Below are 27,173 nucleotides of genomic sequence, written 5' to 3' on the forward strand. Positions count from 1 at the left end.
TGCAAGCAGAAGATGGGGGGGGGGGAGAGGGGGAAGGTAGGAAGAGTCTATAGTTTTGAAAGGACAATGCATTGTATAGCAAGGCAAGTCACTCATCCTGTCCATCCTTCTCAATCAAGGATCTGTTTCAACATAAGAACCACTGCCACAAATGTTTTCTTTCAGAGTGAGTGTGGTTGGCTTGTAGAAATGTCCTGACATTAGTTACCAGGGGGAAGGTAAGGTAGGTCTGTATGCCCAGTTTTGAGTGCTCTGGAAAAGGCAAGGAGAAGTCAGATGGATACTTGGTTTAAAAATCTTGGTCAGTGATGTGGTTGGATGTTATTTTGATCTTCTTGCAGAGTAAGCCTCCACCACCACCTCCAACAGGATTTCCCAAAGTTCCTCAGACTGCTCCACCTGGACCTGGAGGTGGACCTGGAGGTGGACCAGGAGGCCCACCTGGTGCCCCTGTCAACATCTTCTCTAGAAGAGCAGGTAAGAGGTGACATAGGTGCTTGAAGCATGGAACACTTCAAATTTTCTATTGCATAAAATGTGAAGGTGGAAGTCTTGGCTTCTCTGGAGTTGTCTGGGAGCCGCTGGAGGCTCAGTGTTATCATGGATCTTGTGTCTACTGCTGGCTCTGCTTGTGCCTAGCTTTCTGAACCGTGATCGCTGTCACAAGTGTGTTGTGACTTGGCTATTATTGGTGGTATCCCTACAGCATTATTTTCTGGTGCTGGTTTTAATCAGCAAACTGTTAAAACAGACATGGAGATGAGGCTCACTTCTCTAATGCCTGGCTTTTCCTCTTTCAGCTGGAAGCAGAGCCCGTTACGTGGATGTCCTGAATCCAGGTGGAACCAAGTCAAGTGGTGCTCTCCCTGCACCGACAGACCTGTTTGCCCCCTTGGCACCAATGCCAGTTCCTGCAAATGTGTTTGTTCCAAACTCAGGTGTGTCATGAATGAGTAAGGACATGAGGAGGAGGTTGTGTGGTTATCTGAATCGCTTTTGACACTGGATGTGTTGTGTTATGTAGCCTCCAGTGGCCATTTTATAATGCTCAATCTCATTAACTACAGTTTGATTTCGAAGTAGAATCAGCCTGGGAAGTGCAATAAAACAAATGAGTTTGTAAAGCCCAGCTCTGCATGCTGCCAACAAAGGGATTTGGTGTGGGATTTGAGGCCTTTTCTCTCCCCATTGCAGAGTGGCTAGGCTTTCCAAATAGCAGAATGTGAACTGCAGTGTATTCCTGTGCTGCTCAGTACCTCATGCTCACTTCTGACATCTGTACCTAGTCCCAGGATTGCTGTTTGCAAAAGAAGGGGCTAGGTCTTACCTGCACACTTCCTTCCCATCTCTCTCCTTTGTTTGCTTTCACTACATGCTGTGTTGCACCAAAGTTACCTCTATGCATCTATATATCCATATGCATCTCTCACTGGTAGGAAGACTGGGACATCATGAGACAAGGACACTGCCCTCTTCAAATTACCTTTTTCTTGGGAGAAGTTCAGTATTCTGCTGATGTCTCTGCTTCTTGTTCTTTAGAATCAAACACCCTGGCATGGCATGGTTTTGACTAAATCCCATTTCCTTTGTAGTTCCAGGGGAATCCCAGCCACTGGAAGGCAGTGGTGCAGCAGAGCACACACCAGCTGCAAATCAACCCAACACAGACCCTGCTGCAGCTGTTGAACCAGAGGTGGGTTAGGAAAAGTGGCTTGTATTTTGAATCAGAAATTGGAACTGTAAACCCACTCATGATTCCAAAGAGGATTTCCACAGCCACTGTACCTACAAGGCATGTTGGTGTATGACATTGTAGTTAAAGAAGGCAAATGCAGGTGAAACAATGGGAAGCCCATGGAAAGTTGTTGTCTAGTTTTGACAGCTGCAGGTTCTTTGGGTGCAGTCTGTCAGGGAAGAGAGCAAGGGCACAGGAGTCACCACCCATTTCATGTTTCACCCGGCTCCATGTATCGTGCTGTTTTGTTTCATTTGCATCAGTCTAGCAGAAATACAAAGTAGCATCATAACTAAGCTAAACAGAAGTGCCTTGTTTTTTTTCTTTAGTATTTAAACCCTGCAATCCTTCCTCCTGGATCTGGCCTTCCCGTGGCTAACCCCGATGGCTCCCAGTCAGGCGAGGTAAGGCTTGATACAAAGTGGTTAACTGATGACACTTGCAGCGTATTTAAACTGTCAGTTTATAGTGGACTTAACATGGGCCATCTCAAACAAGAAGTAGCTGGTTCAGATGCTGCTGAGTAGCCAAGATGCAACCATATGGCTGGATGTTAGGAAGAAGCTCTTTCTAGAAAGAGTGATTGGCCATTGGGATGTGCTGCCCAGGGAGGTGGTGGAGTCCCCATCCCTGGAGGTGTTTAGGAAGAGGCTGGATGGGGCGTTTGGTTGAGTTGATTAGATAGTGTTGGATGATAGGTTGGACTTGATGATCTCAATGATTTCCAACCTGGTTAATTCTATTCTACTCTGGAAAGACCTCTCCAGTCTGTCCAAGGAGCTCAGCCTCAGCGAGCTACACCCTGTGGTGTGATCTCCTTTTCCTGTATAAGCAGATTTCTACAAGCCTTTTTCAGCGTCCAGTATCAGGAGCAATTCAAGGATCTGTTCTTGCCTCCATGCATGCATATAATGTCACTAATGTGCAAGACACAGCAAGGAGTGCAGATTGCTACGTGCCAGGCAGAGTAACATGACCTCTGTTCCTACTAAATGTTTTCTATACCTCCATAATTTCCGTGCTTTTTAAGAAGCCCTTTTGATTTGAACTAACTTCCGGCCGGACGTTTGGTTTAGCTTGGTTTTTGTGTGGTGTTTGTTTTTGTTAACTTGAAATTGGTTTAACCTTTGGCAGTGAAACTTTGCAAATGAAAATGAAAGGACTGGAAGCTTGGGGCAGTGACATGCATGACGACTTCTTTTTATTTGTGTTCTTTTTTTTTTGTTGTTGTTGTATTTGTGTGTTCTTGCTGTTTTGTAGCTTTCGCGCTCTAGTTCAATGAGTTCATTATCACGTGAAGTCAGCCAGCATTTTAATCAGGTACATGTGGCTGGCCATTCTCATTTCTCTTCACTTGATTTACCTTTCCCCCCCCCCCCTTTCTTTATTTTGCATCTGCTCAAATACTTACTAATGCTACCTTCAGTCATTCTTTCCCCCCCTGCCCCTCTTCTCATGCCACAGAAGTAACATCATCAGTAACTCATGATGTAGTGTTCCTTTTAACACTCGAACAGGGACTTCAGAGTTCTTTTGTTTATCAAAGTGCATGTAATCCAGGCATGCTTTTCCTTTATGTTCATGTTCCTAAGAGATTCACTTAATAATTTTGATCACCTCTTTCCTGGGATACCAAAGTCATTTAACTTTAAACGATCAGAAACCAAACAAACTCCTATAAAAATAAAAGCCTCTCGCAAGCAAAACTTTGTCCTTCTACTGCTGCCAGTCTCAAATCAGTGATGCCACAGCCTGTTTCATCTGCAAAAGCCCCTGTAGGAATTAAAGGAATGCTTCATCTCTGCTGTATGTTCCACTACTGGGGGATCACCCTAACAGGGTGACACAAACTTTCTGGTATTTCTTAGTCGAGATGTAGAATGTTTAGCTGGGGGCAAGTCCTAAGGTCTACTAACAAGAGCAGAAGGTACTAATTCAGTGAAGCCACACTGGTGTCTTGTTTTGGTTTTGCATGCTTTGGATTTTCAGAGCTGTTTCCAGTTGGTGCATGTGCCTTTGTTTTGCCAGTTCCTACATTGAACAGTACTCTGAAAGATGTGGATGCAAACCATGCCAGCACCTCTTGCAGTCGTTACAATATGCTGCGCTGTCCATATTGTTGGCATTGTTCCTGTGAATCTTTGGCTCTGTGTGACTAAGCACACCGCTTCTGAGAGGCAGTGGAGCTCTGCAGCTGCTAACTGAAGTGTGTTCTACTTTCCAGCCTGCCGCTGTGCCACCCTCGGGGGGACCTGCAGCAGGAGCAGTACCGTTCTACAATCCCTCGCAATTTGCACAAGTGAGTGAAGGCCTTGTCTTGACTTTGAGCAAAGCTGTTGAGCAAACCTAGGGCTTTATGTTTTATTACCTCAGTCTGGGCTGTTGCATGTAGGCTGTTAGATGTATACAGAGACCTGGCTAGCACCTGGCTAACAGCTTTAGGTTCAAAACTTTGTTGCCAACTTTTGTCTTGCCCCCAGTGGGACACTTACACAGAAGTGAGGTACAAGTTATTGCTGGGGAGGTTCTGATTGGACTTCAGAAGACATTGTTTTTCACCATGGGAACAGTTAAACATTAGAAGAATCTCACAAGGGAAGCAGTGGATTCCCCTGCACTGGACAGTTTGAAGACTCAGTTTGACAGGGTGCTGGGCAAGTTCATTTAAACTACACTAGCCCCTGGAAAGGTTGGACCAGATGATCCTTCAGGTTCCTTCCAACCTGGCATTCTGTGATGGATTCTGGCATTCTGTGATGATCTTTTTAATCTCTGTTCTTCTTTTCCAGTCTCCTGCAGTCACTGGAAGTTCAAGATTGGGAAGAATTGGACAGAGGAAGTACCCTACATTGAAGTAGAATGCAAGGACTTTGTACTTGGAATTCTGAGGATACAAAGAGCTGTTCAATCTTACAGGATGTGGTATCAGTACTGCAGTTGACATAACAGAAATTTAATGATGGGTGATTTATTTTGTTTTCCCATGGGTCTCCCTGCCTGCACCTCATCTACTCAAATCATTACCAAACATGAAATCTAGGTAATTTTTCCTGTTTAAAAAAGCCCTGGCTAGCAATAGCTCTGCTGTGGTAAAGCATAGATGGGAGGGAGGAGATAGTTGCTGTCTGTTACAAGAACTCTGTGTAAATTGCATTGGCAATTTATTCCTGATGTTTATTTTAAACCTTTTAGGGAGACCTTGAAAGAGACAGTTTCAGGGGATTTCTAAAGGCTGCTCCCCTCCCAGTGGGGGCAGGGGAAAAAAAACAACAAGTCCACATTGTAACATAACACTCTGTGGCCTTAAGAGGACCATGCACAATTGTGATGCTTAGCAAGCAGGACTGGAATGAGAGATGTTCCTCTGGGAGATGGCCTGGCGTTGGTTTGCTCCCTGAAGGGGAGGGAGGGAGCCACAGCTCATCCAAATAAATTGACCTATATCAAATGAAAACTGTGACTGTAATCTAATACTAACTTGATTGGATCTTTCCTAGTCTGTATGTAGTTTGTGGTTTAGACTACTTGTAAAGCAAACTGTATAGTCTGGCAGAAGCTCCTGTATCATAGCCAATGCTGTACTATTTGATGAGTGAGTGTTCTTTTAAGTGCAATACGGTTCCTTGCTTTCTCTCAAACTGCTGGCACTGTACAGCTAAGGTGATAACAGCTTGGAAGTTGTTCTCTTTTGTTTTCCTTCCTGTTGAGTGCCAGAATCAGCATAATGCTCTCTCTTCTTGAATTTCCATTGCTGAAATAACCAAGGTCTTAAGTAGCTAACAGCTGAATTTCAGACATGCTAAAAGTAGACAGATTTAGACCTCTCCCGACGGACTTCAAAGAAAAAGATCTCTTTAGGCTTAACGTAGGAAATGTTGAAAACCATGCTGAGCAGCGTTGCCTGTTCACTGAAGGATCTGAATTACCTGCAAAGAGAGAGAGAGAGAGAGAGAGAAATAAACCTTTTAAAAATAATTTATTGAATCATTAGGCCAGGTTTTATTTAGAACTTGCCACCAAAACTCTCTTGATTTGTTGTTTGTTCTTTTTTTTTTTTCACTACTTGAATTTTCTGCCCGGGGAGTAGAAATAACGTGAATGTGAAATTGCCACTGTGGGTCCCTGATTGTTTTGGGGGGGGGGGGTTTGGGGGTGGTTTTTTTTTGTCCTGGATAATGCCACCTTTCTGAGATCTTGAGAGCCTTACGTACGTCCTGAAAGGTTTGTATGTAGCTGAAGGAAAAATGCTGGGCTGGGGGGAGGGTTGGAGGGGAGGGATTAGAAACCTTTGCATAATGGTCCACACTTGATTCCAGAGGTGGTCAGCAGCGGTCGATGTGGTTTACTTTTCTATATTTCAAACCCAGTCAGACACTTGGGCTTTCCTCTCGTCCAGCCAGGCTGCTGATTATTTTCTCCTTTCAGTAGAGACTGCCAAACAACTTAATTTGAAGAAGGCTTCCTTTGAGCTGGGAGCTGCTATCTTTCCTAAGTGTAAGATTTGACACTGTAAATTCTTAAATAAAATATTTTGCGCTCTGGAGCACTTTCACATTTTGCTACTTCTTGTGGTTATTGCTTTAGTGGAGTGGCTTGGAGGGACTTCTCCTCTGCCTTTGGAAGGAATCCATTTAAAGGAAGGGAGATGGAGAGTGATGGCTCGCACCAGGGGTGTTCTGTTCTGGATCTGGCGTGATGTTGGAGTGGACCTCTGGAGGTTATCTAGTCCCACTGCTCTGCCAAAGCAGGTTAGCCTAGGGTAGGTTGACCAGGATCATGAAGTCCAGGTGGGTTCGGAAAGTCTCTAGAAAGGGAGATTCCACAACCTCTCCTGAGTGTCCTGCTCACAGTAAAGCAGTTTTTGAGTGAAACCTGCTGTGTTCTAGTGTAGTGGTTTTGGTGAGAAGAGTCTGGCCCCATCCTCTTGCCCCCCCCCCCCCCCCTTAACCTCTTGCTGAGCATTGAAAAGATTCCCTTCTCGGGCTGCTCTTCTCCAGGCTCAACAGTCCCAGTATTTTACCACTTGAGAGTAACTTCTTTCTGTCCAAGCTCAATCTACCCTGCTCCAGTTTCAAACTGGAACAGAGGGGCAGAACCTCCTCTCGACCTGCTGGCCCTGCTGCTTCTTGCTGTAGCCCAAGATGTGAGTTGCCTTCTGGGCTCCAAGTGCATGTTTCTGGCTCATGTGCTTCCACCTTCTAGGCCTTTTCTGCAGGCCTGCTCTCAATTTCTTCGTGATATTATGATCTTCATGCTGGGTACCTTCACTGGAACGCTCGCACTTTAAGCTGTACACTTAACGTCAGCAATTTGAAGGGTGAAATGTTTTATACCGCTCGTTCAAGTGCCGCCTTAACCATCCCTGGGTGGTGACGGGCGCGGTCCTCCAGCCGCCAGGGGCCGCTGCCCGCCGCCTGCAGGGTGGGCCCAGCGTCTGTCGCCCGCCGTTGCCACGGGCCGCGCCGACCCAGGGCCGCACAGCGGGGCCGGGGCTGAAGCGGCCTCTACCGCCCGCCGGGCCGGGCCGGCTGCCGGGTCTGCGTCCGAGGAGGTCTCGTGGGGACGAAGGTGGCTGGAGCCGGTGGGGTCCTGCCCGCAGCAGCGGGTGAAGCGCTGCCGAGGCCAGCGCAGCGGAGCCAGCCTTCGCCGGGCGGCAGCGAGCCCCGCGGGCCGGGAGGTCAGTGCCGAGCGTGGCGGGTGGCGGCGGGGCCTGCCCGGGTCGGTGGTCGTTGTCTGGAGCTGGCGCGGCCGCTGTTAGGGTCGTGGTGGCGAGGAGGGCCGGTGTGAGGGGCTGCGGAAGCCATCCCTGTCCGCTGAGACACGGAGGTGTGAGGGGCTGCGGAAGCCATCCCTGTCCGCTGAGACACGGAGGTGTGAGGGGCTGTGGAAGCCATCCCTGTCCGCTGAGACACGGAGGTGTGAGGGGCTGTGGAAGCCATCCCTGTCCGCTGAGACACGGAGGTGTGAGGGGCTGTGGAAGCCATCCCTGTCCGCTGAGACACGGAGGTGTGAGGGGCTGCGGAAGCCATCCCTGTCCGCTGAGACACGGAGGTGTGAGGGGCTGCGGAAGCCATCCCTGTCCGCTGAGACACGGAGGTGTGAGGGGCTGTGGAAGCCATCGCTGTCCGCTGAGACACGGAGGTGTGAGGGGCTGCAGAAGCCATCCCTGTCCGCTGAGACACGGAGGTGTGAGGGGCTGCGGAAGCCATCCCTGTCCGCTGAGACACGGAGGTGTGAGGGGCTGCGGAAGCCATCCCTGTCCGCTGAGACACGGAGGTGTGAGGGGCTGCGGAAGCCATCCCTCCTGTCCGGTCAGAACACGGGCGGCTTCCCCTCGGGTGCAGAATCAGCGTTCCACTGTGCTTTAACGGGATTTGGTGCTTCCAGTATGGAGCTGTACAGTGTGGGAAGTTTGGCTTGCAATAACTGCAGTGTAATGAGATGCTTCTCCAGACTGGAGTTTGCCGTGAAGCCAGATTCTGTATCCCTAAAACTAGTCCTCTGATACTCCCTCAGTTTCAGCAGCAGTGGCTGGTGCTGGACAGGAAGAGGTGGAAGCAATCACCCTGCTGTGGGATCGGGGGAGAAGCTGAGACCACTGGAAATTTCCTGGCCTCTGGCACTGAATGCTGTGGGCAGACTGGAGGTTGTGACTCAGTGCACAGCAAGGAGAACAAGCTGTGATTTATGTGCAGTTTTAATCTCCTTTTATGCTGACAGAGTACACAACCTTGTTTTAAAGATGTCTGTACACAGCTGTGATGCTGACAGCAGCAAGGAGGTCAAGCCACAGCTCTGCTCCTGGGAAAGAAAAAGGAGGACAATGTTGGTTTTTTAACAAGGTCACATTAAGGTTTGATTTGTGTTAGAGAGAGGTCCTGTGAGGAGCTTGCTTTCTGAGTAAGGAGCAGAGTTTGCAGCTCAATAACTTTTCACATGTTTCTCTTGGGGAAATCCAGGGCTTCTCCCTCTCAAAATTCTGCAGACAATGCATCTGCCCACACATACACCTGCTCTTCATCCTCAACCAAAGACTGAGCTGTCTTCAGTTTCCATGTCCTTCTGGCTTGGTTGAAGCCCTGTGAACCTACAGGGTAAGCAAAGGAAGGAAGCTATGCTGTGAGGAACTTCTATGGAGCAGTGTCCATAGCTGGTACCCAGAGGAAAATGACGACTCCAAATGGGTTTCCCCTGCACTCGGGGACCTGCGTTACTCGGAGCATGGAGGGTGGAGCAGTCCAGGACCTGCATGCTAAGAAAGCTGGTAAAGCAGTTAAGAAGGAGGCTGGGGGCAATGGGCTGCTTACCTTTGAAGATCCTCCAAGGGTAGGCACCTCTTTAAATGAAGCCTTAAAGCTTCTACCAGGTGAACTCAAAGCTAATATGAAAATTAAATCCATCACTCCAAGGCCTCCTCGGAAACCCCGGCTGGAGCGCGCGGCCTCTTTGGATGAGAAGAGCTGGAGGAGGTGGAGGCGCTTCAGAACCAGCCAGGAGAGCCTGACTGATCCCAACGAGACGAGTTCCTCCAATGGCTCTCTGCAGGAAGCATCCCTCAGCCCTCCCGTCAGGGGCAGGGCGAGCCCCTGGCAGCAGTGCTGCCAGCAGAATTCCTTGCACAGCGGCTCGGCGGATGCCTCGGAAGCCAGTCCCACGGGCAAGAGCAGGGGAGCAGGTGGCTCTGAGCTGGGGAAACGAGCTTCTGAGCTCTCCAGTGCCTTTGGTGGCCTTCTGCGGGGAAAGGCGTTCGCAGGCGGCAAGCCGCGGCTGGCCCAAATACTGCCAGCTCGACCTCTGCCACCCCTGGAGCTCAACGTGGCCTCTCACACGCTGAGGACGGCTAATAGGATTGACTCAGATTGTGTGGATTACCAGCATTATTCTCAGCACAAGTTTGGGAGGGTGAGCAGCAGCCTGAGCGATACCAGGCTGCATGGCAACGGCATGGTCTGCGACAGCTGCTCCACAGACTCCATGAAATCGACCTTTAGCCTCCTCACTCCCATTCGCTCCAAGGATGTCAGAAGCAGGTATGTCCCTCAGCTTCCTGTGGCAAAGTCTGGGGTGTGTTAGCAGGGAGCCAGCTGCTCTGCAGGATCCTGCTGGGCTGAGAATGGGAGCTGCCAGTAAAGCACAGGAGTTGGTCTGTGTTGTTAACCTCCATGGAGACTGGAAACTGTGAAGGTGGAGAAGATTAGTGCAGGTACTCTCTATTTGCTCCCTTTCAGCTGGGCATTGGTTTGCGTAAGTGGAAGCTTGATTAGTTGTCAGCTTGCTCATAATATTGAAGTAATGTGGTGTGAAAATGAGGAAGTGTTAGCTGTACATGCTAAGGAGTTGGGAAAGCTATTCTCTTTTACATCTGAAAATACACTGGGCTTGAATTGAAATGTTTAGTGTCAGGAGTCACAGAATGGTTTGGGTCAGAAGAGACCGTAAAGAACTTAGTTCCAACTCCTCTGCCACGGGCAGGGACACCTCCTGCTGGACCAGGCCCCATCCAACCTGGCTTTGAACACTTCCAGGCTTGGAACCTCCACAGCCTCTCTAGGCAATGTGTTCCAGTGCCTCACCACCCTCATGGGGAGGAATTTCTTGTCTGGCTTCAGGCAAGATGAAATGATGTTCTGTGAACTGCTTCAGTCTCCCACAGGAGGTCTGCCCCAGCTTCTCCAGGAGCCTTTTGAGGAAGAGTGTGATTCCACTCAGATCTCAGCAGTTTCTCCTAGAGTGACCCTGACCTCCTACTCTGGTTGTTCATTTGTAGTTGTTTAAATGATTGATTAGAGGGATCTGAGGCACAGACACTGCAACAATTATTATTGATAACCCTGCAGGTGAGGAAGCAGGTTAAAAGGCAAAGGACACTGAGTACTCAGCTAAAGGTTGTACATTTCAGACACACAACAGCCTGGCAAGACCTTGAGGGCTAAATCTGATCTTGATCCAGAAAGTGGGAGCCATTGGTACAGGGGAAATAATTCTGAGATGAATTGAAGTTCCTGCCTGGTAAGACAGCCCCAAGGGCAGATTGTTACTTGTTTGCCATGAGAGATTTTCTTTCACTTCCTGCTGCGGAGCTGTTGGAGTCCTCTGGGCAGAGCAGTGTGTTGCAGAGTGCCTCCTGGCATCGCAGGGGCATCGTTCTTTGCAGAGCTTAAGCAAGATTAGAAATGCTTACTCAACTTGGAGCCCTTTTGCCAGTCCCCCTTGGTTTTATAAACAGTGTGTTGTCTGGAGAGGCAGGAGGTTGGGGCAGATCTGTCCTTTCCCAGTGTGATCCTCTGATTCCAGACTCGATAAATCATTTATTCGAAAGCTAATTTGAGGAGCTGAACTGAAGGGAGAGCGTCAGTTTGAATCCTTGTAGGAGCAGAACAATGGGAATGACAGAGCTGTTTTCATGTTTTAAGTAAACTGAGCTGCTGCAGGATGCTCAACCATCAAAGTCATCTCTGCATTTTGTGCCTGTGCTGAGTACTGGGGGGAGACTGAAGGCTTGGAGTGGCTCCAGTCTTCCTGTCACAGAACCTGTGCAGCATCAGTTTATGACAAGAATTCTGTTCTGTTGCATATGCTCCATGAACCTTTAAGGGTTGAAACTCCATGAGGAACTTCAGGCAAGCAGAGAAATACATCACAGAATCCCAGAACGTTAGGGGTTGGAAGGGACCTTGAAACATCATCTAGTGCAACCCCCCTGCCAGAGCAGGATCACCTGGAGCAGGTCACACAGGATATAAATGTAGCATGTAAATGCTGACTGCCATTCTCTCGAGCTAAAAGTATGTTCCTGATTAACTCAAGTGTTACAAGTCACCATTCCAACTGTTACTCCCTTTCCTTAGATGCTCCTTTACTGCTCTTCTGTCCACAGAAGCTATTTGGAAGGCAGCCTTCTGGCAAGTGGTGCCTTACTGGGAGCAGAAGAACTTAGCAGATATTTCCCTGATCGGACTGTTGGACTTTTTGTGGCCACCTGGAACATGCAAGGTCAGAAGGTATGTGCACAGAAGTGGTAAAGTTCCAGTGCTAAAGTTCCCCCCAGCTTTACTGCAAGGGCTGGTGTGATGTGCTGCTGCTGCACAGAAGTGTCCCCAGGCCTTTTGCCAGTGGTAAAGTTCCCCCCAGCTTTACTGCAAGGACTGGTGTGATGTACTGCTGCACAGAAGTGTCCCCAGGCCTTTTGCCAGTGGTGAAGTTCCCCCCAGCTTTACTGCAAGGGCTGGTGTGATGTGCTGCTGCTTCTGCTGTGCTCTGTGATTTTTGTTGATGATTGCTCTTCATCAACTCGAGTTCATCATCTTTATATAATTAGAAGGCCCTCTCTCTTGCTTGTTCACCTTATTGGAATGGGGTTCCTCAGACATTAGGTATGAAAGCAGTGAGCTTGCTTGTGCCACTCAGGCTTTTTGTGGCATCTCCTTTATGCTCTGTTGCACTTAAAGTCACAGAATCACAGAACTGTTAGGGCTATAAGGGACCTCAAAGATCATCCAGTTCCAACCCCCCCTGCCAGAGGCAGGGACACCTCACACTAGATCAGGTTGCTCAGAGACACATCCAGCTCGGTCTTAAAAACTTCTAGGGATGAGGCTTCCACCACCTCTTCCAGTGTCTCACCACTCTCATGGGGAAGAACTTCTTCCTCACATCCAATCTGAATCTCCCCATTTCTATTTTTTTCCCATCCCCCCTAGTCCTATCACTCCCTGACACCCTCAAAAGTCCCTCCCCAGCTTTCTTTTAAGCCCCTTTCAGATACTGGAAGGCCCCAATGAGGTCTCATTTTCATAAGAAGATAGCTGATACTTCAGGAATCCAGTGGGCTCCCCAGTTCAAGATAGGCAGGGAACTACTGGAGAGAGTCCAGTGGAGGCTACAAAGATGCTGATGGGCCTGGAGAATCTCTGAGGAGGAAAGGCTGAGAGCCCTGGGGCTGTTGAGCTTACAGGTTGGACTTGATGATCTTTGAGGTCTCTTCCAACCTTGGTGATTCTGTGATAATTTAATGTTTCTGTCTCTGATAAAGGAACACAGCCTCCTGCCTACATCTTTGCATAGCCTGGGGATTCCAGACTGATTCTAGCAGGTGACTGAGAAGCTGTGCTTGGAGGAACACAAGCAGCCCTTGGGGTGTTCAGTAAATACCCCACAAGCTTGGCCAAAATCACAGGGAATTCCAAAGGTCACGGGGCTGCCCTGTGGAATCTTGGGTACTGCTGGAGCCACAGCAGTCAAAGTCTGCCTCTGGGAAGGAGAAGTTGTAGTGCTGTCACTTAGCCTGCCTGTTGAAGCCTGAATTGTTTGCATGTGCTGTGGAATTTGTAGCTTCCCCTGGACTTTTCTTGGCCTTTTCTAGTACATTTTTGCATAGCTAATACTCTGATTTTCCTTTTTTCTTTTAATAATAGGAACTTCCAGCAAACCTGGATGACTTCTTACTACCAACAGATCCTGACTATGCCCAGGACATGTATGTCATTGGGGTTCAGGAAGGCTGTCCAGACAGGTAGCAAAAACAATGTAATGAACCATCCTCTTTTATTGTTAACTAATTACTTTGGGTTTAATTAGTCTGGAAGTAGTCATCATCATGCTCTTAATATTTTCAATCAACAGCTCACTTCATGAGGTTGAATTCCATTGCATGAGCATGTGGGGAGATGGTGTTCAGAAGAAAATGCCATAAAAGTCTGTAAATGGAGAACTTGGTCCTGCTGTCCAGGCAGCTAATAGCAGAACTCTGCTCTGATTTCTCTGAGCTGCCTGTGAGCTGTCTGCTGGGCTGGCTGTGAGCCATAGCAGCCTCGTGCTCATCAGTGGTGCATTGCTGCAAATTTCAAGTCTGTCCAAGACTGACCAACCCCAGAGGAGCAGGTTAAAGCCTCACTGAATCACAGACTGGTTTGGGTCGGAACGGACCTTTAGAGGTCGTCTAGTCCAACCCCTCTGCAGTCAGCAGGGACATCTGCAAACAGAGCAGGTGGTTCAGAGGCCCAGACAGCCTGGCCTGCAATGGTTTCAGGGATGGGACTCCTCTCTGGGAAACCTGGGCCACCCTCAGCATCAAAAATCTCTTCCTTCTCTCTAGTCTGAATCTCCTTCTTTTAGTTTCAGACCATCACCCCTTGTCCTGTCACAACAGGCCCTGCTAAAAAGTCTGTCCCCAGCTTTCTGATCAGCCCCTTTAAGTAACTGAGAGGCCACCAGAAGGTCTCCCTGGAGCCTTCTCTTCTTCAGGCTGAGCAACCCCAGCTTTCTCAGTCTGTCCTCACAGCAGAGGGGTTCCAGCCCTCAGATAATTTCTGTGGCCTCCTCTGCTTTTCCCTCCGAGTTGCAGTCACACTGTCTCAGCAGCATGCAGAGCTGGCTGCATGGCACGTGTGGAGCTGCACATCAAACTGAAGAGCCTCCACCGCAGCGTTGCTGTGGCAGTGGAGGCTCTGCTTACACTTCCTTGGTGTTCCTTATCAGAGAGATCACTCTCTTTTCACCACACTGATTTCCTCTCCTGGTCTCTCGTGCTGTCCTTGTGGTCCAGCTGTTGCTCTTTCCTGCAGGAGGGAGTGGGAGGTCCGCCTGCAGGAGACGCTGGGCCCTCACTACGTCATGCTCTACTCTGCTGCACATGGCGTGCTGTACATGTCGGTCTTCATCCGGAGGGACCTCATCTGGTTCTGCTCAGGTGTGTGGCCCAGTGAGAGCTGGAGGGCAGGGAGGTGAAGGGGCTGCTGCTGTCTTGTCTTCTTCTCCAGGGCTGCCCCTTGCCTGATTCCCTGCTTGCTGTCTCTAAATACTTTGGGGTAAAAGCAGCTTCTTTCTCTCTTTCCAGAAGTGGAGTATGCCACGGTGACAACTCGGATTGTATCCCAGATCAAAACCAAGGGAGCTCTGGGAATCTGCTTCACGTTTTTTGGGACCTCCTTTCTCTTCATCACCTCCCACTTTACATGTGAGACATTTACAACCTTGTTAGAAGTGTCCTGACTGAGGGAGGAGGAAGAGGGTTGCTTGACAAAGGGAAAAAAAGGCTGCTGAGGAGCAGAGGAGCAGGACAGACTGAAGTCAAAGCTCAGGACTGCTGAGCTGAGGGGTCCCTGCCCATGGCAGGGGGGTTGGAACTAGATGATCCTGGAGGTCCCTTCCAACCCTAACAATTCTATGATTTTTGAATAGCAAACTTGCAAAAGAGCTGTGCTTAGGAAGCCCAAATGAACTCTGCACAGTTGTATCTCCTTTGCCATACTTCCTGTCAGTGGTTTTCAGTTTGCTTCCTGGGTCGGAGTGTTAAGCATTTTACATGTGGAAAATGTCTGATGGCCTGTGCTAAGTAGAAATGGTAAGTGAGTGAAAATGATGCATCATTGGCAGTGATGGGATTTCTGTCTTTCAGCTGGGGACAGTAAGGTGAATGAGAGGAAACTGGACTACAATAAAACCATTCAAGCCCTTACGCTCCCCAAGAACGTTCCGGACACAAACCCTTATCGGTCCAGTTCCAGTAAGTGAAACCATGCTTGTGTGGGAGCCCAGAAGGGCAGAGCTTCTGCACTGCCTTCCAGCCTACACTAAAGAAGAGAGAAGAAAGGTCTTGATTTGAGATGGCATAACAAGAGACCACAGGCCTTTTGTCTGAGGATGGTTATTACTCATATGATTATTTCCATTACCTGAAGAGATCCTACAGGAAGGCCGGAGAGGGACTTTTCAGAAGGGTGCCTAGCACTAGGACAAGAGGGAATGGTTTGAAGCTGAGGGGGAGTAGGGTTAGACTGGTCTTAGGAAATTCTACAGTACAAGGGTGGTGGGACTCTGGAATAGGTTTCCCAGGGCAGTTGGATGCTCCCTCCCTGGGGGTGTTCCAGGCCAGGCTGGATGAGACCTTGAGCAGCCATGTCTAGTAGAGAGTAGATGATCTTTGAGGTCCCTTCCAAACTAAGCCATTCTAGGATTCAATGAAGTATAGTATCTCCTGGTAGTAAAAAGGAAAGGATTGATGCCTGTTCCTTGCACATACCTAGCAGCACTTTCAGTAAGCTGTGCATCATACAGCTCTTACCTGGGAAGAATTAAGTGAGTTTCATTTCAATAAGCATGTAGCTGCATCATAAACTTTCATGTTCCTCTAAAGGAGATTCGAGGGAGAAAAGGCTGAGGTCCCTTTCTTGCTGTCAGAACTTTTCAGGTTGTTCACCTTTATGCTGACACTTCTGGCTTCAATTTGCAGGTGATGTCACAACTCGATTTGATGAAGTGTTCTGGTTTGGTGATTTCAACTTCCGACTCAACAAGGATCGGGAGACTGTGGATTCCATCTTGAACCAGAACCCAGGAACAGATGTGTCCAAGCTACTGGCCTATGACCAACTCACTAGTGAAATGAGCAGGGGTGAGGGACAGCTGCTTTTCACCTTAGCCACCAAGAACAAAGATATCTACGCACAGAAATCATTGCAGCCAAATCCCTGTTTCCTGGAGGCCTTTCCTGATTTCTCTTAAGGTCCCTACAAAAGGAAGTCAGCTGTTGTCAAATACAGTGGGAGTCTGTACAAGGGACATTTTGCTGTAGTTAGTGTAAGCTCCCAAGTAATTTCCTGCTTTTTCATCTGACTCCTCTATAAACTGGGCAGGATTCCTACACAGTGTCTTGGGCATTTAGATGTAACTAGCATTTGCAGAACATCATCAGCTTCAGTGGAAAGAGATGTGCATGCACCAAGTGTTCTTTGTTTCAGAAGCCACTAACTGAACAGCCACTGACTACTTTTTATCCTCAGTGTGTAAGAACTTGAGCTTGCTGCCTTGCTGGAGCCCAAGCCCAGGTTTTTCTAGTCATGTATGTAGATGGCTGTTGTTTCTAGCCAGCGTTAGTTAAACAGTGATGAATAAAAGCAGAAAGTGTGCTGGGTTCTTAGAAGGGAGGGATTTGGTTTTCATGCTGTTTTCCCCTCCCCTTGCAGGCTCTATTTTCAAAGGATTCCAAGAGGCTGACATTCATTTCCGTCCTTCTTACAAGTTTGACATAGGAAAGGACAGCTACGACACCACTTCCAAACAAAGGACTCCTTCCTACACGGTAAGGGATGCTCTAGAGCAGCTTGCTGCTAAGGGCTGCTCAGCCTGATGGCTGCCTCCACAGGGGGTCCTCACCTCTGAGAAAAAGCTGCCTTCCAGAGCTGGTCTGTGTGAGAGAACACCATGCTGAGATTTGTTGCTTAAAGGCAATGGGTGTGTGAAACTGGTTTGGAAGAAAGGATCTGTGAGGACAGGGAGAGTTTGGCACAGGCTGCTAATCTCATTTTCCTTGCCTTACATCCTGGCCAGTGTGTTCTGCCCTGCACTCAGAGTTGGGCACAGAATACAGAATTAACCAGGTTGGAAAAGACCTTTGAGATCATCAAGTCCAACCTATCACCCAACACCATTTAATCAACTAAACCATGGCACTAAGTGCCTCATTCAGGCTTATTTTAAACACTTCCTGTGATGGTGACTCCACCACCTCCCTGGGCAGCACATTCCAATGGCAAATCACTCTTTCTGTGAAGAATTTCTTCCTAACACCCAGCCTAAACCTCCCCTGGTGCAGCTTGAGACTGTGTCCTCATGTTCTGGTGCTGGTTGCCTGGGAGAAGAGACCAACCCCCACCTGGCTACAACCACCCCTCAGGTAGCTGTAGAGAGCAATAAGGTCTCCTCTGAGCTTCCTCTTCTCCAGGCTAAGCAACCCCAGCTCCCTCAGCCTCTCCTCACAGGGCTTGTGCTTCAAACCCCTCCCCAGCTTTGTTGCCCTTCTCTGGACACTGCTGGGATCAGACTCACATTCATCACGACTGCATCCCTGTCCTAGACACTGACTTTTGCTGACTGGAGCGTGAGAAATGAATGGATTTGTCTCTTGTGGAGCAGTGCTTCTTTCCAGGGTGGGTGTGCAAAGGGAGTTCCATCAGTCTCCCTGGTCTCTCTGCCCCCCAGGACCGAGTGGTGTACCGCAGTCGGTACAAAGATGACATCCAGGCTCTCAAGTACTCCTCCTGTCCCGTCATCAAAACCTCCGACCACCGGCCCGTCTTCGCCCTGTTCCGTGTCAAAGTGAGGCCTGGCAGAGACAAGTGAGTACCTGCTTCTCTCACTCTCCCTGGCTGCACATGCTCCAGTCCTCCTGCTTGCAGTTTGTCCTCTCAGGACAGTCCCTGAAATAGTTTATCCTGCGTAGCTGTCTGCAGCCTGTTTGGTTTTTACCCAATGTATACTCTCTAAAATATCACAGGATGGTAGAGGTTGGAAGGGAGCTCTAGAGATCACAGAATCAAAGTTAAGAGGTTGGAAGGGATCTCTAGAGATCATAGAATCAAGAGGTTGGAAGGGATCTCTAGAGATCACAGAATCAAAGTTAAAAGGTTGGAAGGGATCTCTAGAGATCACAGAATCAGACAATGTTAGGGGTTGTAAGGGACCTCCAGAGATGAAGTCCAACCCCCCTGCCAGAGCAGGATCCCCTAGAGCAAGGCACACAGGAATGCATCCAGGTTTCAAAAGCCTCCAGAGGAGGAGACTCCACAACCTCTCTCACCTCAGTGGTGAGAGCAGTAAGAAAGCTTAAACCTTGCCCTTCATACCTGAAATCCCTGCTGCCAGGTCCCCAACTCCTCCTTAAAGACCCCCCCTTGTTGCTGTGAAGAGCAACTTTGTTTTACCTATTTTCTCCCACAGCAGTATCTGAATGCCTTTAGAAGTCAAAAATTAGGTTTCTGGCCCTAGCTGGGGAATACAGGGCAAAGCAGCAGGTTCTTGTGCCCTGCTCTCACTGCTTGTGTTTGTGTTGTAGCATTCCACTTGCTGCAGGGCAGTTTGACAGAGAACTCTATTTAATTGGAATAAAGAGACGGATTACAAGGGAGCTTCAGAAACGGCGAGAGCAAAAGGACCAAAGATCCAGCAGCATCTGTAGCATTTCCTGAGCTGAGGACTCTGCTTGTGTTGGAGGTGCCCCCCAAAAGAGGATTTCAGGCCATGGCAAACTCTGCAGGGAATTGGTCTGCTTAAGAACCTCCAGCAGTTGCTGTGGCTTGGGAAGAATGTCTTAAACCTCAGCCTGGATTCATCTGCATAAGCTAATCCACGTAGCTCAAGTGCTTCTGCTGAAGAAAATGGAGTCACTGATTTAGGACATCCATCCCAACAGATGTAAGTGGATTTATTTTTAACTATGCTATCTTTGGAAGCAATCAGATGCAGTCTCTTGGTTCTAAGGTGACTCCACCCAGGGGACACAGCTTCTGGAACTGGCATGACTGGGGACCTGAGCAAAGCCTGCAGAAAGGTGAACCTTTTTGTCTGTCTCTTTGATTTGGTTTGCTTATGTATGTTGTGGGGTCGAGTTTTTTCCTTCCTTACCTGTAGCCCAGTGTTCAGTACTGTGTAAAATGTGTAACAGGGACCAGCTAGGGGACCTTCAGCAGTTTTGTGCAAGGATGGTGCTCCCATGTTGGGCTTTCCTTGGTCTACAGCGAGCTCTGTGTGAATGTACTACTGTATGTTGGAAGTGTAGAAACATTGCCTTTCAAGAATGATTTTACAGGCCTTCTGTTACTAAGGGGGTAAATGTTAATCTCTCACACCATGTATTTGGCTGCTGAGACTGTTTGAAACAATCCCTTCCTTAACTCACCCACCCTCCCCAGGGGTGGTAAAAATACCACCTGCCTTCAGCAGCAGGACACTGGAGCTGGGAATAATGGTCCAAGTCCAGCCACTGTGTAATGCTTCACCAAAGTGAGTACTAGGGAAGTATGCAGAGACACTGCAGCACATCAGCTCAATTCCATTACCTCTGATGATAGTAAATTCCTTTGGGGTTCATTTTCCCAATTCAATCAACTGTGAGTACCTTGCTGGTTTTAAAGTAGTGTCATCCTAAGGCTAAACATACTACAGGGACCAGTGTGGCACTGGGAAAATGTCAAGTACAGCTAAATGCTTAAAAACTCTTCATGGGCACAGATTGGCTGGATCTTTAATCACCTTAGTATGTAAGCCACAGTGCAAACTCTGAGGAAGTGCTGCTAACTATGCAACCTGTCCAAGACAGAGCTTCTGTTCTGCGGTACAAACGTTTCTGGCACTGACCTGGCTGTAGCCATCAGGTACTTGGATTTCCTTTCTTTTTAAAGGAATTGAAAAGAAATAAATAAATTAATGCAATACCTGAAATGAGACCCAGCTCTTCTTGGAGGGGGAGTCAGAACTAGAGTTCTTTGGGCGGTGCGTGCCAAGTGCTGGGGGGGACCTGAGCCCTTTGTCTTCAGCTGGGAAATGGGGATAGATTTCTTTGGGCTCACTTGCATGAAACAAAGCACTTTTCACCTGCCAGGTGAGGAAACTCAGCTGTTAGCTGATGCATTTCACAATTCTTACTATTTGTTCCAGTCATTCAGAGGTCTCTTTTTATTTTCTTACAAACATACACAACTGCACAGGACTCTTCCAGACCAGGGGTTCCACAAGAAGCAATGCAATGCATTTTCTCCTTGTTGCATGAGGGAAGGTGTGGGGTAAAGCAGGTAACAGCTGCCTCAGAGTTCTGCTCCCAGTTTGGTTGCTCCTTACACTGCACAGGGAGGGGTGCAGTGCAGCTCTCTACAGCCCATCTGTAAAGGGATTATTTAAATCAAATGCTTTGTTCCTCTCTTGGGTCTGCATTTCTTGTCTGTGGCACTTTGCTTCGTGTCTCTCTGTCACATGGAGGTCAGTCACTTTCCAGATCATAACATTTCTACATGTTGTCATTTTGTGGATCCTGACTCCTACCTGGGCAACATCAAAGTGTGACCATTACATCTGCTTTTTGCAAGGCCTTAAGTTCTTCTGAGTGACAACAAAGAAAGTGTGGGTGAGTGTAAGGTACAGCAGCAGCAACTACATCAATAACTTTCTTCACTGATGAAACAGATCCATGATGCTTGTAACAAGACCTGAGCTGCAGGAAACTTGTTGCCTAGCTTCACCTGGATAATACCTAGTGTTTTCTTCATGTGGTTTGTGCAAGTCTGTGTTCACTTTGGTAACAACTAGAAATATCCTTTCACTTCAGCTATGTAAGCCAAGATTTTAAGAGGCCACCACATTCCTCGGGATGGGAGACACATCAGGACCTCCACTGTGACAGCTCCACTCCTACTGCTGATGTGATGAAGTGGTACCACACAGCACTGACTGACCCCAGCTACAAGCTTTCAGTTGTATGGTGGAGATTTTGCCTGGCTGTGTCCTTCCCAGTGCCAAGAGAAAGCTGTATACATGCATCTTCTCTTCTAACCTACTCAGAGGGTCAAAGTCTGCATCCAGAACCAGGTTGGCATTTTAAGTCCTCTTCACAGTCCAGAGTCCCGAAGCAGCTTTGTTCAGCCGTAGCATAGCTCCACATTTGCACAGGATGCCTGGAAAGATGGCGGGGTGGGGAGGGGAAGGGCTTGCAGCAATATTATCATCTCCAAAACCTCTTTAAAACAGAAGCCAGGTCTGTCCAGGGTGTGCAGGATGTGCTGCCCTATCGGAAGAGGCGGTACAGCCGAGGCAGCCGCCCGTCCTTGCTGGAAAGCGCTGCCTGGATGTGTTCGTAGCTGGGCAGGTCTGTTAAGTCACCCAGGGCAGCCACAGCTGGTTTCTTATGAAGCATCTTAGTGACCACCCTCTTGATATCAGTAGGTTTCACCTGACCTGCAGGGAAAAAAACCAAACCAAGCCAGATCTGTGACAACTACATCTGAAACAGCCAGAAGCAGCTTTCGAAGCATACCGTCACAGACCTGTTTGGGTTGGAAAAAGCCTTGAGTCCAACCATTCTCTACCTCCACCACATCTGGTACTGAACCATGTTCCTCAGCACCACATCTCTCTACCTTTTAAGCACCTCCAGAGATGGGCATTCTACCATCTCCCTGGGCAGCCTGTTCCAGTCTTTGAGAACCCTTTCAGTGAAGAAGTTTCTAATGTCCAACCTAAAGCTGCCCTGGTGTAACTTGAAGCTATTTCCTCTCATCCTATCACTTGTTAATAGACAGAAGAGAACAACCCCCACATGGCTCCAGTCTCCTTTCAGGGAGTTGTAGAGAGCAATGAGGTCTCCCTTCAACCTCCTTTTCTCAAGACTAAACAATCCCAGTTCCCTTAGCTCCTCCTCACCAGACCTGTTCTCCAGATGCTCAGAAAAACCAATCACTAACTCTAGACCTTCTTTACCATATTTCTGACCCAAAAAAGGCATTGCACTAGCAGTTTGAAATCTCTCTCTGCAGTAGGTACAGCCCCAGGCTATTTAAGGTACTTCATCTGTGCTGCAGGAATAGGTTGCAGGTTGCTCCCTCCCACCCCCCATTGTACCTACAGTTCAAGGCAAGGAGGAAAAGCACCATCTACTCACTGATCAGGGCACAGAGCTCATGAGGTAGCTTCCTTGTGTTTGTGGCCAGCACTTGCCTTCCCACATCTTCAAAGATCACTGGCCGAGCCTCGAGGTTCATCATGAGCATGGACTTCAGCTGCGTCTTCGCTCGCTCAAGCTCTACCTGTAGGTGAGCAGCACACACAGGTGTTCAAAAGAGCCTGGCTGCTGCTCTCTAACACAAGATACCACCCAAGAGTTCTGCAAGCACCTTCCTCGTGGTGAAGGTGTGGCTGAAATGACTGTATTCTGTTACAGACATATGTAAGGTACTCATCTACAAAAATCCATTGCCAGTGCAATGCAACATTTCAGCTCAAAGACCTTCTGCAGGTTATGCTGCTGACCTCTCCTACTGCTCCTGCCATGAGAATGAATTCTCTGGTGATGATTTCCACCATCTCTCGAACCTAGGACAAACAGGTCATTGAAAGAAGATGAGAACAATGCTTATTCTGCTAGCAAGGGAGGTGATTACTCTTGAAGGGCCCCTGGCTGAATGCAGGACTCTGTACCTGTTTTGGATCTGCACTGGCATGTATACACAGGAGACCTGTATCCTCGTAACTGTGGTGGTAAGAGGTTGCATTATACATCCAGTGGTGCCTGTGAGTGCACAAACAGTATTTAAACATTTTAAAAGCTGAATTGAAATGTCAAAATTAGCCAAACATAGACAGCAAGTCCCCTCCTAGAGCATTTCCAGGATATTCAGCAGAGCCAGTGAGAATCATCAGTTCCTGCCTGTGACTCTTCCTATGTATGTGCCATCTGCTTCCTGCTCTCTGCTTCATTCCTGAGACCAAACCCAGAGCAACATGGAGCTGTATCACTGGTACCTACTGCCAGTTCTGTTAGTCTCCTGGATTACCTCAAGGTGGAAGGATATCCCTGATTAAAGGATGGGATAGGCTAGTGGAAGAAGACAGGATTCCTGCTACCCTTTCACCCTCACAAAATGCCTATTGATGAATCTTAACACCTTTCAACAACCAACAACCTGGGGCCATTGCTTGCTATCTCAAGATGAAGGCTTCAGTGTGAACCTTCTTTAGAAGACTTTTTTGCTATCCCTTAAAGAGAAAGGCAAACCAACCTGTTGAGCACATTGAGATAGAGGCGGGTGAACATGCCCTTGCCAGGCCCTCCAGCTGAAAAGGAGCCACCACCTCCCATCATCATGTTTAATACTGCAAAGGGAATGAAATCTTCCTCCTGAATTACAAGAAGAAATTCAGTCAACAGCAGAACTCTCAATGGTCTGGGATGAGTGAAAAAGGAGAAGAGTCAGAAACATGGCACAGGAAGACTGTGAAGGTCAGCACCTTCATCAGAGTGCCAGTGAAAAGCTGCTTGTCTGTACATGCAGCATCAGTGCTGATGTTGAATGATGAGATACAGGGTCCTGGGATTCTTCAAGTACAGGGGACCCAAACCACAGCATTTTAGGTAGATACTTACTAAAAATGAGCAGCTTTCTAACCCAATCATGATGTGGGTGAGCTCTGGGATGGGAGTAGGGCCCAGACTCACATCTGACATATCTTTTTCAACCTGTGGGAAGAGCACACAAATGAGGAGGACCAATTTTCACCTCCACTGTATCCAGCTTGATACATTCCCAATAATTAACTCGTTACCCAGGTAACTGTCATAGAATCACAGAATGGTCTGGGTTGGAAGGGACCTCTAAAGGTCATCTGGTTCATCCCTCTCTGCAGTAAGCAGGGGTATCCTCAACTAGGTCAGGTTGCCCAGAGCAACATGGCCAGCTGGGACTCGTATTCTTGAACAATGTCTTCTTTTAGAGGAGCAAAGCCCCTAAAGAAGGCAGCCAAAGCCCAAACCTGCTGCACCAACAAAGAGGCACAAAGCCACCTCCCCCTCCCTCTTACCTTGACAATGCCTCCTGTGTACTGAGCCACAGATCTGTCCACATCCTTGGTCTGTCCACTGCCCCACACTGGCTCCACTCCAAGCAGATGTTTCCTTGCACACTCCACCAGCTGCTCGTGCTCGATGCCCACCCCAGCAAGCACCATCCTGTCCGGAGTGTAGTAGTTGCGCAGGTAGGAGTGCAGGACTCCGCGATCGATCCTGTCAGTGTTTTCCACGGGGCAGAACCTGTTCAGCCCCACTGTGTTCTCTCTGTAAGCTGCCTAAAAGGACAGAGAGATGATAAAAGTAACAAATATTACTTCACACACACCCCCCCATCTAAACCTTCTCTGCCTGTTTGGGACATGTAAGAGAAGAAAGGTTGAGCATTTCACTGATGAGAAACATGTGAAATTAACATGCTCACAGAATCAGAATGGGTTGGGTTGGAAGGGACCTTAAACAACATCTAGCTCCAACTCCTCTGCCATGGGGAAGGACACCTTCCACTAGACCAGGTTGCTCAAGTTGTCAACAAAGGTAAGTTCCAGGCAGTTCAAGTTAAAATCTTTCATGTGTGTAGGACTTCAAAGTGACAGCACAGCAAAATTCTCTCTCCCAGCACTGGAATCTCATTGAATAACAGAAAAATGTGATTTTAGATTAGTGGAATATAAACCCTGAAGAGTGAGAAAGAAGTGAGAAAGTGCACCCAGTTCTGGAGCCACTATTACAGGATGGATCTGGAGGTGCTGGAGTGTGTCCAGAGAAGGGCCACAAGGATGATCAGTGGGCTAGAGCACCTCTCCTATAAGGACACACTAAGGGAGTTGGGGCTGTTCAGTCTAGAGAAGGCTCTGAGGAGGCCTTATTGTGGCCTTTCAGTATCTGAAGGGGCCTACAGAAAAACTGGGGGGGGTACTTTTTGGGGTGTCAGGGAGTGATAGGACTGGGGGGAATGGAAAAAAAAAAATGGGAAGATTCAGATTGGATGTTGGGAAGAAGTTCTTCCCCATGAGGGTGGTGAGAGACTGGCACAGGTTGTCCAGGTTGGTGGTGGAAGCCTCATCCCTCATCCAGCCAGGCTGGATGTGGCTGTGAGCGGCTGTGAGCAACCTGCTGTAGTGTGAGGTGTCCCAGCCCATGGCAGGGGGGGTAGAACTGGCTGATCCTTGAGGTCCCTTCCAACCCTAACAATTCTATGTAGAAGAGAAGGCAGCAGGGCTGATGCAGGGGACTGCACCCGAGGCAGAGCTCAGTGTTTTACCGCGTGGATCATTTCTGTGAGCAGAGGCTCTGGGTCAGGTCTCATGTTCAAGTCTTCCAGCTCAAACCGAATAGCTGTGCGAGTCATCTCGATCTCCTCATCTGTAGTCAGAGAGAAAGCAGGAAATGACACCCACCACACAGATTACCCCATCTGAACTTCTCAGTGAGCACAGTCTAGTGAAGAACTCTGAAATCTAACAGCAGGATGTGTCAGGAGTCTGGCTGTGAGGCAGAGACTGATGTTCCAGACCTGATAACCTGGGCTGTAGTGCTACATCAGCCAGCAAGTTGACCACCGTGTCCAGGCCTTTGGCATCAGCAGAAACAGCATACATGATGGTGTCCCTGCAGCACAAGCAGAGGAATCTGCACTGAGAACTCATTTCTCTGATCATTTGGTAAGCACAAAGGTTCTTGACCGTTACTAAATGCTTCTGGAAGCAAACAGAACTGAGTTGCGTAACCCTTTCAAGGTAGTTTTTTTAGCAGCCACCACAAATGGATTTGTGCTCCTTAGAAACACAAAGTGGCACCAGAAAAATCAACTCAAACTTGTCAGTGTTAAAACCACTCAGATAACAGCAAGGGAAGGAGCACAGTACCTCGATGCCTGGCAGTCACAAATGCCCCCATGCTTCTCTAATGTGAGGAGAATTTCATCTTTGCTGCCAAACTGAGCTGTGGACTGTGAAAGAAGACAACAATGTTATTAATTAGTAAAACAACAGCTCTTTGTAATCCTTTGGTGTAGCCCAGAACAAGCACGTTCTACATTCTACAAAGGGTTTGCTAAACACTGACAAAGCTTAGAAATGAAAGCACAACAGACTTTCAAAACGTAATTTGGGTCACAATAATTAACTAGGAACACTACCCCCATCTATTTAAACAGTCCAGATCACAGGGTGCACAGCTCAGCTGCTTTTGGTTCCCTAACTGCTCAGATTTCTGTTTCACACAGCCCCCAGGCCACTGCTGTGCCAAGTAGGGTACTCACAGAGAAGGCCAACTTTTCCAAGAAGTGAGAGATGCCACTGAGGTATTTTGCTTCGTGTCTTGATCCCGAATTGATAAGAACTAGCGTTAAGAAGATGAGAAATCAGCAGTGTCTTTTACCGGCACCCCAGTCCTTACACACAGACAAGACCCCCGGCTCCTGGGGGAGGTGAAGTGTCACCGCCACGTCCCTAGCCAGGCCAGCTTAGGCCTGGGTAGCGCACGGACCGGTGCCCCTCCCGAACCCCCTTTTGCCATGCGCGGATACTCACTGCCCACGGTGCAGAACTGCCCGAACTTGTTCTGGGAGGCGACGCGCAGCCCGTTCTCCAGCACCGTCACCCGCGTCTCGAACTGCTCCCGGCCCTCCGCCGCCGCGAAAACCGCCTTGGGCACGCCTGGCAGCGGGCAGGTCAGCGACACGTTGGGGTAAGCGCCGCCGCCACTGTAGCACCGGCCGGCCGCCAGCCCGCACCTGCGGGACAGCGGGAGAGGGGATCAGCGAGGCCAGACACCCCGGCAGCACCTGCCCCGCCATTGGTACTGGGCGCTGCATCCCTTCCCCGCCCAATTGCCCCTATAGTAGCAGAGGGAGCTCTCACCGCCGAGCCGGGGCCCAGACACCCCGCCGCAGCCACGCCATGGCGGCCGCCATCTTGCCGTTACCCGGGAGCCGCGGTACCGCCCCCGCGGGGTCACGTGTGCGCACGGCGGCCACTGCGCGGCTGCACTGACCCCTGGGAAGGGAGGCGGGACGGGGAGGAGGCCGCGATTGGGTGCGGCCGCAGCAGGCACTCGTTTATTGGTCCGATACAAGGGGAGGCGGGGCCCTGCCTCCGAGCGGGACCC

At 48.9% G+C, this 27,173-nt stretch overlaps 3 protein-coding genes across 6 annotated transcripts in view; 2 read left to right on the forward strand and 1 right to left on the reverse strand.

Annotated features, from left to right (window-relative positions):
- The window catches only part of SEC16A (SEC16 homolog A, endoplasmic reticulum export factor), a 34,102-nt gene extending 28,319 nt beyond the window's left edge, over positions 1-5,783 (forward strand). For 3 of the 4 annotated variants that reach the window (XM_054174153.1, XM_054174154.1, XM_054174156.1), the window contains 7 exons: positions 342-477; positions 801-938; positions 1,593-1,693; positions 2,065-2,139; positions 2,996-3,055; positions 3,960-4,034; positions 4,525-5,783. In XM_054174153.1, the coding sequence (XP_054030128.1) occupies positions 342-477; positions 801-938; positions 1,593-1,693; positions 2,065-2,139; positions 2,996-3,055; positions 3,960-4,034; positions 4,525-4,593 (654 nt within the window). In that variant the 3' untranslated portion in view covers positions 4,594-5,783. The remainder of the gene's footprint in view (positions 1-341; positions 478-800; positions 939-1,592; positions 1,694-2,064; positions 2,140-2,995; positions 3,056-3,959; positions 4,035-4,524) is intronic. The other variant, XM_054174155.1, reaches the window with a different exon arrangement.
- A 3,038-nt stretch (positions 5,784-8,821) lies between these two features.
- On the forward strand, positions 8,822-19,922 carry INPP5E (inositol polyphosphate-5-phosphatase E). Its single transcript, XM_009907452.2, has 10 exons — positions 8,822-9,765; positions 11,613-11,736; positions 13,150-13,247; positions 14,299-14,423; positions 14,571-14,690; positions 15,132-15,239; positions 15,966-16,127; positions 16,699-16,814; positions 17,714-17,850; positions 18,567-19,922. The coding sequence occupies exons 1-10, from the start codon at positions 8,903-8,905 to the stop codon at positions 18,697-18,699; spliced, it is 1,986 nt and encodes a 661-aa protein (XP_009905754.1). The 5' UTR covers positions 8,822-8,902; the 3' UTR covers positions 18,700-19,922.
- A 235-nt stretch (positions 19,923-20,157) lies between these two features.
- Positions 20,158-27,022, reverse strand: PMPCA (peptidase, mitochondrial processing subunit alpha). Its single transcript, XM_054174250.1, has 13 exons — positions 26,927-27,022; positions 26,597-26,799; positions 26,326-26,405; positions 25,931-26,013; positions 25,579-25,673; positions 25,327-25,427; positions 24,077-24,340; positions 23,643-23,735; positions 23,278-23,396; positions 22,697-22,787; positions 22,529-22,591; positions 22,161-22,305; positions 20,158-21,457 (listed from the first exon to the last, which is right to left on the reverse strand). Exons 1-13 carry the CDS (start codon positions 26,977-26,979, stop codon positions 21,288-21,290), a joined length of 1,560 nt encoding a protein of 519 aa, XP_054030225.1. The 5' UTR covers positions 26,980-27,022; the 3' UTR covers positions 20,158-21,287.
- Between the last annotated feature and the right edge of the window lie 151 nt (positions 27,023-27,173).

Source organism: Dryobates pubescens, chromosome 29, assembly GCF_014839835.1.
Source record: "Dryobates pubescens isolate bDryPub1 chromosome 29, bDryPub1.pri, whole genome shotgun sequence".
In the NCBI taxonomy this organism is placed as follows: Eukaryota; Metazoa; Chordata; class Aves; order Piciformes; family Picidae; genus Dryobates; species Dryobates pubescens.

Coding starts and splice junctions, on each gene's coding strand:
- INPP5E (XM_009907452.2), top strand. CDS start 8,903: ATGACGACTCCAAATGGGTTTCCCCTGCACTCGGGGACCTGCGTTACT. Junction 9,766..11,612: donor TCCAAGGATGTCAGAAGCAG/GTATGTCCCTCA, acceptor TTCTGTCCACAG/AAGCTATTTGGAAGGCAGCC. Junction 15,240..15,965: donor CCCTTATCGGTCCAGTTCCA/GTAAGTGAAACC, acceptor TTCAATTTGCAG/GTGATGTCACAACTCGATTT.
- PMPCA (XM_054174250.1), bottom strand. CDS start 26,979: ATGGCGGCCGCCATGGCGTGGCTGCGGCGGGGTGTCTGGGCCCCGGCT. Junction 26,406..26,596: donor GCAGTTCTGCACCGTGGGCA/GTGAGTATCCGC, acceptor TCTTAACGCTAG/TTCTTATCAATTCGGGATCA. Junction 21,458..22,160: donor TGAGCTCTGTGCCCTGATCA/GTGAGTAGATGG, acceptor TTTTCCCTGCAG/GTCAGGTGAAACCTACTGAT.